The 13,754-nt window shown below is 42.1% G+C and overlaps 1 protein-coding gene across 1 annotated transcript in view; it reads right to left on the minus strand.

Moving 5' to 3' along the window:
• The window catches only part of LOC110486761 (kinesin-like protein KIF1A), a 185,676-nt gene that overhangs the window by 1,090 nt on the left and 170,832 nt on the right, over positions 1 to 13,754 (minus strand). The window contains exons 43-48 of the mRNA XM_090182482.1: positions 10,600 to 10,785; positions 10,315 to 10,386; positions 10,026 to 10,150; positions 8,508 to 8,666; positions 6,988 to 7,180; positions 487 to 605 (exon numbers count right to left, since the gene is read on the minus strand). Of these exons, the coding sequence (XP_090038608.1) occupies positions 487 to 605; positions 6,988 to 7,180; positions 8,508 to 8,666; positions 10,026 to 10,150; positions 10,315 to 10,386; positions 10,600 to 10,785 (854 nt within the window). The remainder of the gene's footprint in view (positions 1 to 486; positions 606 to 6,987; positions 7,181 to 8,507; positions 8,667 to 10,025; positions 10,151 to 10,314; positions 10,387 to 10,599; positions 10,786 to 13,754) is intronic.

Raw genomic sequence — 13,754 nt, forward strand, 5'->3', positions numbered from 1 at the left:
TTATCCAGAGAGACTTACAGTAGTGAGTCATTTAGCAGACTCTCTTATCCAGAGAGACTTACAGTAGTGAGTCATTTAACAGACTCTCTTATCCAGAGAGTCTTACAGTAGTGAGTCATTTAACAGACTCTCTTATCCAGAGAGACTTACAGTAGTGAGTCATTTAGCAGACTCTCTTATCCAGAGAGACTACAGTAGTGAGTCATTTAACAGACTCTCTTATCCAGAGAGTCTTACAGTAGTGAGTCATTTAACAGACTCTCTTATCCAGAGAGTCTTACAGTAGTGAGTCATTTAACAGACTCTCTTATCCGGGGCAACTTCCAATCAGTGCATCCCACTAATGTAGGTAAAACAACCACATACGATCATGATCATTGTAAAGTAAAACCTAAGGCCTTCTTCAAACCAGCCGGTACGTGGAAAACCATTGCTATTAAAACTAGAGGTGCCATCAACAGATCTAAGTGCGTCAGCCATGTTTACCTGATGGATCCAGCCAGCAGAGGGTTAAATGCATAGAGCCAGTCGTGCATCTCCTTGTCGTTGCTGGCTTGGAGCAGTATCCCGCGGTGCTCAGTACACACAGCAAACGCGTTTGGTGTCTGGGGAGAAACACACGGAGAGAACGTACAGTGGTGTTAAAACCAGCCAGCTTCTGAAAGGGAAAAGCTTCTCTTTGAGTTTTTACCGCGGGGAGGAAAAACGTCTGTCTTTTCAAATACTGTAGATATACTTTACACAGAGTGTACAAAACATTAGGTACACCTTCCTAATATTGAGTTGCACCCCCCCCCCCCCCCCCTTTTTGTTCTCGGGAAAGCCTCAATTCAATCAGGGCATGGACTCTACAAGAAAGCGTTCCACAGGGATGCTGGCCCAATTTGACTCCAATGCTTCCCACAGTTGTGTCAAGATGGCTGGATGTCCTTTAGGTGGTGGACCATTCTTGATACACACGGGAAACTGTTGGGTGTGAAAAACGTAGCAGCGTTGCAGTTCTTGAGACAAACCGGTGCACCTGTTACCTTCTACCATACCCCGTTTAAAGGCACTTCAATATTTTGTCTTGCCCATTCACCCTCTGAATGGTACACATACAAAAACCATGTCTCAATTGTCTGAAGGCTTAAAAATCCTTCTTTAACCCGTCTCCTCCCCTTCATCTACACTGATTGAAGTGGATTTAACAAGGGACATCAATGAGGGATCATAGATTTCACCTGGATTCACCTGGTCAGTCTATGTCACGGAAAGGTGTTCCTAATGTTTTGTACACTCAGTGTGTGTGTCAACTAAAAGAGGATGTGAGATGGTGTTCCTAATGTTTGTAAAGGTATGTTGGCAGGTAAAGTTATCAAAAGGTATGTTGGCAGGTAAAGTTATCTAAAGGTATGTCGTCAGGTAAAGTTATCTAAAGGTATGTTGACAGGTAAAGTTATCTAAAGGTATGTTGGCAGGTAAAGTTATAAAAAGGTGTGTTGGCAGGTAAAGATGTCAGGTAAAGTTATCTAAAGGTATGTTGTCAGGTAATGTTATCTAAAGGTATGTCGTCAGGTAAAGTTATCTAAAGGTATGTCGTCAGGTAAAGTTATCTAAAGGTATGTTGGCAGGTAAATATGTCAGGTAAAGTTATCTAAAGGTATGTTGACAGGTAAAGTTATCTAAAGGTATGTTGGCAGGTAAATATGTCAGGTAAAGTTATCTAAAGGTATGTTGACAGGTAAAGTTATCTAAAGGTATGTTGGCAGGTAAAGTTATCTAAAGGTGTGTTGGCAGGTAAAGTTATCTAAAGGTATGTTGGCAGGTAAATATGTCAGGTAAAGTTATCTAAAGGTATGTTGACAGGTAAAGTTATCTAAAGGTATGTTGGCAGGTAAAGTTATCTAAAGGTATGTCGTCAGGTAAAGTTATCTAAAGGTGTGTTGTCAGGTAAAGTTATCTAAAGGTGTGTTGGCAGGTAAAGATGTCAGGTAAAGTTATCTAAAGGTATGTTGTCAGGTAAAGTTATCTAAAGGTTTGTCGTCAGGTAAAGTTATCTAAAGGTATGTCGTCAGGTAAAGTTATCTAAAGGTATGTCGTCAGTCAAAGTTATCTAAAGGTATGTTGTCAGGTAAAGATGTCAGGTAAAGTTATCTAAAGGTATGTTGTCAGGTAAAGATGTCAGGTAAAGTTATCGAAAGGTATGTTGGCAGGTAAAGTTATCTAAAGGTATGTCGTCAGGTAAAGTTATCTAAAGGTGTGTTGGCAGGTAAAGTTATAAAAAGGTGTGTTGGCAGGTAAAGTTATCTAAAGGTGTGTTGTCAGGTAAAGTTATCTAAAGGTATGTCGTCAGGTAAAGTTATCTAAAGGTATGTCGTCAGGTAAAGTTATCTAAAGGTATGTTGGCAGGTAAAGTTATCTAAAGGTGTGTTGGCAGGTAAAGATGTCAGGTAAAGTTATCTAAAGGTGTGTTGGCAGGTAAAGATGTCAGGTAAAGTTATCTAAAGGTATGTTGTCAGGTAAAGTTATCTAAAGGTTTGTCGTCAGGTAAAGTTATCTACAGGTATGTCGTCAGGTAAAGTTATCTAAAGGTATGTCGTCAGGTAAAGTTATCTAAAGGTATGTCGTCAGGTAAAGTTATCTAAAGGTGTGTTGGCAGGTAAAGATGTCAGGTAAAGTTATCTAAAGGTATGTTGTCAGGTAAAGTTATCTAAAGGTATGTCGTCAGGTAAAGTTATCTAAAGGTATGTTGGCAGGTAAAGTTATCTAAAGGTGTGTTGGCAGGTAAAGATGGCAGGTAAAGTTATCTAAAGGTATGTTGTCAGGTAAAGTTATCTAAAGGTATGTCGTCAGGTAAAGTTATCTAAAGGTATGTCTTCAGGTAAAGTTATCTAAAGGTATGTTGTCAGGTAAAGTTATCTAAAGGTATGTTGTCAGGTAAAGTTATCTAAAGGTATGTTGGCAGGTAAAGATGTCAGGTAAAGTTATCTAAAGGTATGTTGGCAGGTAAAGATGGCAGGTAAAGTTATCTAAAGGTATGTTGACAGGTAAAGATGGCAGGTAAAGTTATCTAAAGGTATGTTGTCAGGTAAAGATGGCAGGTAAAGTAATCTAAAGGTATGTCGTCAGGTAAAGTAATCTAAAGGTATGTCGTCAGGTAAAGTTATCTAAAGGTATGTTGTCAGGTAAAGTTATCTAAAGGTATGTTGTCAGGTAAAGTTATCTAAAGGTATGTCGTCAGGTAAAGTTATCTAAAGGTATGTTGTCAGGTAAAGTTATCTAAAGGTATGTCGTCAGGTAAAGTAATCTAAAGGTATGTCGTCAGGTAAAGTTATCTAAAGGTATGTTGTCAGGTAAAGTTATCTAAAGGTATGTTGTCAGGTAAAGTTATCTAAAGGTATGTCGTCAGGTAAAGTTATCTAAAGGTATGTTGTCAGGTAAAGTTATCTAAAGGTGTGTTGTCAGGTAAAGATGGCAGGTAAAGTAATCTAAAGGTATGTCGTCAGGTAAAGTAATCTAAAGGTATGTTGTCAGGTAAAGATGGCAGGTCAAATCAAATCAAATCAAATTTTATTTGTCACATACACATGGTTAGCAGATGTTAATGCGAGTGTAGCGAAATGCTTGTGCTTCTAGTTCCGACAATGCAGCAATAACCAACAAGTAATCTAACTAACAATTCCAAAACTACTGTCTTGTACACAGTGTAAGGGGATAAAGAATATGTACATAAGGATATATGAATGAGTGATGGTACAGAGCAGCATAGGCAAGATACAGTAGATGGTATCGAGTACAGTATATACATATGAGATGAGTATGTAAACAAAGTGGCATAGTTAAAGTGGCTAGTGATACATGTATTACATAAGGATACCGTCGATGATATAGAGTACAGTATATACAGTGCCTTGCGAAAGTATTCGGCCCCCTTGAACTTTGCGACCTTTTGCCACATTTCAGGCTTCAAACATAAAGATATAAAACTGTATTTTTTTGTGAAGAATCAACAACAAGTGGGACACAATCATGAAGTGGAACGACATTTATTGGATATTTCAAACTTTTTTAACAAATCAAAAACTGAAAAATTGGGCGTGCAAAATTATTCAGCCCCTTTACTTTCAGTGCAGCAAACTCTCTCCAGAAGTTCAGTGAGGATCTCTGAATGATCCAATGTTGACCTAAATTACTAATGATGATAAATACAATCCACCTGTGTGTAATCAAGTCTCCGTATAAATGCACCTGCACTGTGATAGTCTCAGAGGTCCGTTAAAAGCGCAGAGAGCATCATGAAGAACAAGGAACACACCAGGCAGGTCCGAGATACTGTTGTGAAGAAGTTTAAAGCCGGATTTGGATACAAAAAGATTTCCCAAGCTTTAAACATCCCAAGGAGCACTGTGCAAGCGATAATATTGAAATGGAAGGAGTATCAGACCACTGCAAATCTACCAAGACCTGGCCGTCCCTCTAAACTTTCAGCTCATACAAGGAGAAGACTGATCAGAGATGCAGCCAAGAGGCCCATGATCACTCTGGATGAACTGCAGAGATCTACAGCTGAGGTGGGAGACTCTGTCCATAGGACAACAATCAGTCGTATATTGCACAAATCTGGCCTTTATGGAAGAGTGGCAAGAAGAAAGCCATTTCTTAAAGATATCCATAAAAAGTGTAGTTTAAAGTTTGCCACAAGCCACCTGGGAGACACATCAAACATGTGGAAGAAGGTGCTCTGGTCAGATGAAACCAAAATTGAACTGTTTGGCAACAATGCAAAACGTTATGTTTGGCGTAAAAGCAACACAGCTGAACACACCATCCCCACTGTCAAACATGGTGGTGGCAGCATCATGGTTTGGGCCTGCTTTTCTTCAGCAGGGACAGGGAAGATGGTTAAAATTGATGGGAAGATGGATGGAGCCAAATACAGGACCATTCTGGAAGAAAACCTGATGGAGTCTGCAAAAGACCTGAGACTGGGACGGAGATTTGTCTTCCAACAAGACAATGATCCAAAACATAAAGCAAAATCTACAATGGAATGGTTCAAAAATAAACATATCCAGGTGTTAGAATGGCCAAGTCAAAGTCCAGACCTGAATCCATCGAGAATCTGTGGAAAGAACTGAAAACTGCTGTTCACAAATGCTCTCCATCCAACCTCACTGAGTTCGAGCTGTTTTGCAAGGAGGAATGGGAAAAAAATGTCAGTCTCTCGATGTGCAAAACTGATAGAGACATACCCCAAGCGACTTACATCTGTAATCGCAGCAAATGGTGGCGCTACAAAGTATTAACTTAAGGGGGCTGAATAATTTTGCAAGCCCAGTTTTTCAGTTTTTGAACTGTTAAAAAAGTTTGAAATATCCAATTAATGTCGTCCCACTTCATGATTGTGTCCCACTTGTTGTTGATTCTTCACAAAAAAATACAGTTTTATATCTTTATGTTTGAAGCCTGAAATGTGGCAAAAGGTCGCAAAGTTCAAGGGGGCCGAATACTTTCGCAAGGCACTGTATGTATGCATATGAGATGAAAAATGTAGGGTAAGTAACATTATATAAGGTAGCATTGTTTAAAGTGGCTAGTGATATATTTACAGGTAAAGTTATCTAAAGGTATGTTGGCAGGTAAAGTTATCTAAAGGTATGTTGGCAGGTAAAGGTGGCAGGTAAAGTAATCTAAAGGTATGTTGGCAGGTAAAGATGGCAGGTAAAGTAATCTAAAGGTATGTTGTCAGGTAAAGATGTCAGGTAAAGTTATCTAAAGGTGTGTTGGCAGGTAAAGTTATCTAAAGGTATGTTGGCAGGTAAAGATGGCAGGTAAAGTTATCTAAAGGTATGTTGTCAGGTAAAGTTATCTAAAGGTATGTCGTCGGGTAAAGTTATCTAAAGGTATGTCGTCAGGTAAAGTTATCTAAAGGTGTGTCGTCAGGTAAAGTTATCTAAAGGTGTGTTGTCAGGTAAAGTTATCTAAAGGTATGTTGGCAGGTAAAGATGTCAGGTAAAGTTATCTAAAGGTATGTTGGCAGGTAAAGTTATCTAAAGGTATGTTGGCAGGTAAAGATGGCAGGTAAAGTTATCTAAAGGTATGTTGACAGGTAAAGATGGCAGGTAAAGTTATCTAAAGGTATGTCGTCAGGTAAAGTTATCTAAAGGTATGTCGTCAGGTAAAGATGTCAGGTAAAGTTATCTAAAGGTATGTCGTCAGGTAAAGTTATCTAAAGGTATGTCGTCAGGTAAAGTTATCTAAAGGTATGTCGTCAGGTAAAGTTATCTAAAGGTGTGTTGTCAGGTAAAGTTATCTAAAGGTATGTTGGCAGGTAAAGATGTCAGGTAAAGTTATCTAAAGATATGTCGTCAGGTAAAGTTATCTAAAGGTATGTCGTCAGGTAAAGTTATCTAAAGGTGTGTTGTCAGGTAAAGTTATCTAAAGGTGTGTTGTCAGGTAAAGTTATCTAAAGGTGTGTTGGCAGGTAAAGATGTCAGGTAAAGTTATCTAAAGGTATGTCGTCAGGTAAAGTTATCTAAAGGTATGTCGTCAGGTAAAGTTATCTAAAGGTATGTCGTCAGGTAAAGTTATCTAAAGGTATGTCGTCAGGTAAAGTTATCTAAAGGTGTGTTGTCAGGTAAAGTTATCTAAAGGTATGTTGGCAGGTAAAGATGTCAGGTAAAGTTATCTAAAGGTATGTCGTCAGGTAAAGTTATCTAAAGGTATGTCGTCAGGTAAAGTTATCTAAAGGTGTGTTGTCAGGTAAAGTTATCTAAAGGTATGTTGGCAGGTAAAGATGTCAGGTAAAGTTATCTAAAGGTATGTTGGCAGGTAAAGATGTGTAAAGGTGTGTCGGCAGGTAAAGGTGGCAGGTAATGGTGTCAGGTAAAGGTGTGTAAAGGTGTGTCGGCAGGTAAAGGTCGCAGGTAATGGTGTCAGTTAAAGGTGTGTAAAGGTATGTTGGCAGGTAATGGTGTCAGGTAAAGGTGTGTAAAGGTGATGTACCTTAAGCATGGCCTGCTGGTCCTCGCTGTACTCGACATGGGCAGAGGAGAGGTTGAGGATGGCTCTCTCAACGCTGTCTCTCTCTGTATTGTAGATGTAGACGTACGGACGTCTCACCACTACATAGCGCTTCACCCAGCCGTTGCTATGAGGCTCCAGGAAATGCAGGTAGCCCTTCTTTGACACGATGGGGCTGGTGGAAAGACCAAGTACATTACACGTGTAACAACACTTGACGAGATCCAATCTAGAAGGCACAAGACTCACGTTGAAATAAGAGTAGCCAAGCTTAATCTAGAGTATTAATGCCGACCAGAAACCCTGTTTGTTCTGCCAGAAGAGTCAAGATCAAGACTCAAATGCTAACGAAGACTGGTGTTGAAGAAATTATAAATTCCCTCAAAATTATTTTCATTGTGAGCAGTTCTTATTTTTTCTAGTTGATATGCCTTTCCAACGCTGTACTCATTAAGGACTACTGAGTTGAGAACACCCGTTGTTAACTCAGCCGGATACTGTACATGATTGTCAATGTATTTGATTTGGTCAGTTCGACCACTTTTAATGATAAACCTCTGGAGCCATAAACCACTGACTCATTCAGTCAATCAATCAATCAATCAATCAATCTCTGGAGCCATAAATCACTGACTCATTCAGTCAATCAATCAATCACTCGGCAGGTAGCCTAGTGGTTAGAGCGTTGGACTTGTAACCGAAAGGTTGCAAGATTGAATCCCAGAGCTGACATGGTACAAATCTGTCGTTCTGCCCCTGAACAGGCAGTTAACCCACTGTTCCTAGGCCAGTTAACCCACTGTTTTTAGGCCATTTAACCCACTGTTCCTAGACCAGTTAACCCACTGTTCCTAGGCCAGTTAACCCACTGTTCCTAGACCAGTTAACCCACTGTTCCTAGACCAGTTAACCCACTGTTCCTAGGCCAGTTAACCCACTGTTCCTAGAACAGTTAACCCACTGTTCCTAGGCCAGTTAACCCACTGTTCTTAGACCAGTTAACCCACTGTTCCTAGACCAGTTAACCCACTGTTCCTAGACCAGTTAACCCACTGTTCCTAGGCCAGTTAACCCACTGTTCCTAGACCAGTTAACCCACTGTTCCTAGACCAGTTAACCCACTGTTCTTAGACCAGTTAACCCACTGTTCCTAGACCAGTTAACCCACTGTTCCTAGACCAGTTAACCCACTGTTCCTAGACCAGTTAACCCACTGTTCCTAGACCAGTTAACCCACTGTTCCTAGGCCAGTTAACCCACTGTTCCTAGGCCAGTTAACCCACTGTTCCTAGACCAGTTAACCCACTGTTCCTAGACCAGTTAACCCACTGTTCCTAGACCAGTTAACCCGCTGTTCCTAGGTCAGTTAACCCACTGTTCCTAGGCCAGTTAACCCACTGTTCCTAGGCCGTCATTGAAAATAAGAATTTGTTCTTAACTGACTTTACTAGTTAAATAAAGGCAAAAAAAGGTACACAAAATCAATCTTTGGAGCCACTCACCTGACCCGGATCTCCTGGATGTCTGGTACGAAGCGGCGTTCCCTGGGTTTAACCTCCGGGGCTGCGACCCCACTGGGGCCAGGGGACATCTTGACCTCTCTGTCCCGCTGTGAGCAGTCAGGGTTGGGGCTGGCGCAGCGGGAACGAGGCGTGGGTGTTCTGGGGGGGGGGGGGGGGGACAGAGAAAGGAGATGAGATGAGTAAGAAGGAGCACATGCAGAACGGCTAAGATGGGGGCTCAAACCACCGTCGCCATGGGGGTTACATGTGGTTTGGGGTTGGGAGCTACCCCAGACCCCAGTTCAGTCTGTCTTTGGACCATAGTTCAGTGTTTCTGAATGTCCAGACCTTGGGACTATAAAGGTTCTATCTGCAACAAACAAGATGGTTCTCAAGATAATTGGCTTTCCATTTCTGAACCCTGGTTGGTTTGAACGGTGTCAGTAATTCTTATCTTGTATTTAACTTAACAACATTAATTGGGGTTTTTAGCAGTGGTGTAAAGTACTCAAATCAAATCAAATGTATTTATATAGCCCTTCGTACATCAGCTGATATCTCAAAGTGCTGTACAGAAACCCAGCCTAAAACCCCCAAACAGCAAAGCAATGCAGGTGTAGAAGCACTGAATAATTTTTTTTTTAAAAAGTGCTTCTTAAGTACTTTTTTTGGGGGGGGGGGTCTGTATTTTACTTTAATATTTATATTTTTTTGATAACTTTCACTTCACTACATTCCTAAAGAAAAGTATGTACTTTTTACAACATACATTTTCCCTGACACCCAAAAGTACTCATTACAGGATGCTTATCAGGACAGAAAAACTGTCTAATTCGTGTACACATCAACAGAGAACATCCCTGGTCATCCCTACTGTCTCTGATCTGGTGGACTCACTAAACAGAGAACATCCCTGGTCATCCCTACTGTCTCTGATCTGGAGGACTCACTAAACAGAGAACATCCCTGGTCATCCCTACTGCCTCTGATCTGGAGGACTCACTAAACAGAGAACATCCCTGGTCGTCCCTACTGCCTCTGATCTGGAGGACTCACTAAACAGAGAACATCCCTGATCATCCCTACTGCCTCTGATCTGGAGGACTCACTAAACACACACGCTTCGTTTGTAAATTATGTTTGAGTGTTGGAGTGTGCCCCTGGCTATCAGTAAATACATTAAAAACAAGAAAAATGTGCTGTCTTGTTTGAAATCATTTATACTTGTATTTTGTTATACTTCAGTATATTTCAGCAATTACATGTATTTTTAATACTTTCTTTTGATACTTAAAACCAAATACTTTTAGACTTAGATACTTTTACTCAAGTAGTATTTTACTGGGTGACTCTCACCTTTAACTGAGTCACTTTCTATTAAGGCATCTTTACCTTGACTCAAGTACTTGGGTACTCCACCACTGGTATTCAGAGTATATATAAGTAAAGAACAATGAACAAAACAAGGCTAATAACACCATTCTGTTCGCGTTATGTCAAGAGTGTCTCTCTACTGACCTGAGCCCTTCGGACTTGGGGTAGCATCCCTCCACCAGTGAGGGGCATGTCGAGGAGGGGGTGAGGGTGTTGAGGGCCGTGGCAGAGGTCGACTCCCTCAGCAGAGTCACTGACATCTCAGACAGCTGGAAACACACACACAAAAACAGCATGTCTACAAAAAGCTCACTGAGAACAATGAAAAACATGTCATTTATCTACTCATAGTTTCCTCAAATGGAAGTAACTTCAAACAGGATAGAGATGATGGAAACCCATCATCGTAAAGTGACACAGGAAGGAAGTCTACCTTGCTTTCACTGGCGCTGACACACACGTGGCTGTACTCTCTGTTGAAGGAGTGGGAGAGCAGCCGAAGACACTGGTGGACGAGAGATAGAGAGTGCTTCACATTTCAGAGCAACAAAAAAAAAACGTTTACTCAGAGATGTTATTAAAAGAGAATGGCATAACTGGGCACACGTACAACATTTTTAAAAAGGGACACACGAGCAAGAATGGGAATATTCGAGTAACAATAGTAACTAACTTCTAACAAGTTTTTAAAATGTTTTTAAAGAAGACAGACACTGACCTTAATGGCTAGCTCCCTCTGTCTCTCATTGGGGGCATCAACGGTGGGACTGAGGCCGAGACCCTCAGAGGGTTGAGGGGACTCACTCTGCTCCTCACCTACACAGGACAACAACCCCTCCTGACCCAGCAGCAGGGTGGACTCTAACTTCTCCCGCAGGAGCAGGCGGTGTCTCGTCTTCTCCACCTGTAGAGAACCGTCCGGACAAAACATCACGAGTAATAAAACTGAGGGGATATGAACCCTGGGTCTCCCACAGGAGAAACATCTTGACCATTAGACCAAGAGGGAAATACAACAGATGTCAGCTTTCCTCGACCTGGACAAGAGCAACATGGATGCTGTTCATTAACTACAGCTTCGACAACATAGTACCCCGCAAGATCATCACTAGTCTCAGGGTCCTGGGACTCTGTACTAGTACCCCCTGTATGTAGTCTCCACATTGACTCTGTACCGGTACCCCCTGTATATAGCCTTCACATTGACTCTGTACCGGTACCCCCTGTATATCGCCTCCATATTGACTCTGTACCGTAACACCCTGTATATAGCCTCCACATTGACTCTGTACCGTAACACCCTGTATATAGCCTCCACATTGACTCTGTACCGTAACACCCTGTATATAGCCTCCACATTGACTCTGTACCGTAATACCCTGTATATAGCCTCCATATTGACTCTGTACCGTAACACCCTGTATATAGCCTCCACATTGACTCTGTACCGGTACCCCCTGTATATAGCCTCCACATTGACTCTGTACCGGTACCCCCTGTATATAGCCTCCACATTGACTCTGTACCGTAATACCCTGTATATAGCCTCCACATTGACTCTGTACCGTAATACCCTGTATATAGCCTCCACATTGACTCTGTACCGGTACCCCCTGTATATAGCCTCCACATTGACTCTGTACCGTAATACCCTGTATATAGCCTCCACATTGACTCTGTACCGTAATACCCTGTATATAGCCTCCACATTGACTCTGTACCGTAATACCCTGTATATAGCCTCCACATTGACTCGGTACCGGTGCCCCCTGTATATAGCCTCCACATTGACTCTGTACCGTAACACCCTGTATATAGCCTCCACATTGACTCTGTACCGTAATACCCTGTATATAGCCTCCACATTGACTCTGTACCGGTACCCCCTGTATATAGCCTCCACATTGACTCTGTACCGTAATACCCTGTATATAGCCTCCACATTGACTCTGTACCGTAATACCCTGTATATAGCCTCCACATTGACTCTGTACCGGTACCCCCTGTATATAGCCTCCACATTGACTCTGTACCGTAATACCCTGTATATAGCCTCCACATTGACTCTGTACCGGTACCCCCTGTATATAGCCTCCACATTGACTCTGTACCGTAATACCCTGTATATAGCCTCCACATTGACTCTGTACCGGTACCCCCTGTATATAGCCTCCACATTGACTCTGTACCGTAATACCCTGTATATAGCCTCGTTACTAACCTGTAACCCTCCACATTGACTCTGTACCGTAATACTCTGTATATAGCCTCCACATTGACTCTGTACCGTAATACCCTGTATATAGCCTCCACATTGACTCTGTACCGGTACCCCCTGTATATAGCCTCCACGTTGACTCTGTACCGTAATACCCTGTATATAGCCTCCACATTGACTCTGTACCGTAATACCCTGTATATAGCCTCCACATTGACTCTGTACCGTAATACCCTGAATATAGCCTCCACATTGACTCTGTACCGGTACCCCTGTATATACCCTCCACATTGACTCTGTACCGTAATACCCTGTATATCGCCTCCACATTGACTCTGTACCGTAATACCCTGTATATCGCCTCCACATTGACTCTGTACCGTAATACCCTGTATATAGCCTCCACATTGACTCTGTACCGTAATACCCTGTATATCGCCTCCACATTGACTCTGTACCGTAATACCCTGTATATAGCTTCCACATTGACTCTGTACCGTAATACCCTGTATATAGCCTCCACATTGACTCTGTACCGGTACCCCCTGTATATAGCCTCCACATTGACTCTGTACCGTAATACCCTGTATATAGCCTCCACATTGACTCTGTACCGGTACCCCCTGTATATAGCCTCCACATTGACTCTGTACCGTAATACCCTGTATATAGCCTCCACATTGACTCTGTACCGTAATACCCTGTATATAGCCTCCACATTGACTCTGTACCGTAATACCCTGTATATAGCCTCCACATTGACTCTGTACCGGTACCCCCTGTATATAGCCTCCATATTGACTCTGTACCGTAACACCCTGTATATAGCCTCCACATTGACTCTGTACCGTAATACCCTGTATATAGCCTCCACATTGACTCTGTACCGGTACCCCCTGTATATAGCCTCCACATTGACTCTGTACCGTAATACCCTGTATATAGCCTCGTTACTAACCTGTAACCCTCCACATTGACTCTGTACCGTAATACTCTGTATATAGCCTCCACATTGACTCTGTACCGTAATACCCTGTATATAGCCTCCACATTGACTCTGTACCCCCTGTATATAGCCTCCACATTGACTCTGTACCGTAATACCCTGTATATAGCCTCCACATTGACTCTGTACCGTAATACCCTGTATATAGCCTCCACATTGACTCTGTACCGGTACCCCCTGTATATAGCCTCCACATTGACTCTGTACCCCCTGTATATAGCCTCCACATTGACTCTGTACCGTAATACCCTGTATATAGCCTCCACATTGACTATGTACCGTAATACCCTGTATATAGCCTCCACATTGACTCTGTACCGGTACCCCCTGTATATACCCTCCACATTGACTCTGTACCGTAATACCCTGTATATCGCCTCCACATTGACTCTGTACCGTAATACCCTGTATATAGCCTCCACATTGACTCTCTACCGTAATAGCCTGTATATAGCCTCCACATTGACTCTGTACCGTAATACCCTGTATATAGCCTCCACATTGACTCTGTACCGTAATACCCTGTATATTGCCTCCACATTGACTCTGTACCGGTACCCCCTGTATATACCCTCCACATTGACTCTGTACCGTAATACCCTGTATATCGCCTCCACATTGACTCTGTACCGTAATACCCTGTATATAG

This window comes from Oncorhynchus mykiss, chromosome 1, assembly GCF_057628025.1.
Source record: "Oncorhynchus mykiss isolate SJ-2025 chromosome 1, ASM5762802v1, whole genome shotgun sequence".
In the NCBI taxonomy this organism is placed as follows: Eukaryota; Metazoa; Chordata; class Actinopteri; order Salmoniformes; family Salmonidae; genus Oncorhynchus; species Oncorhynchus mykiss.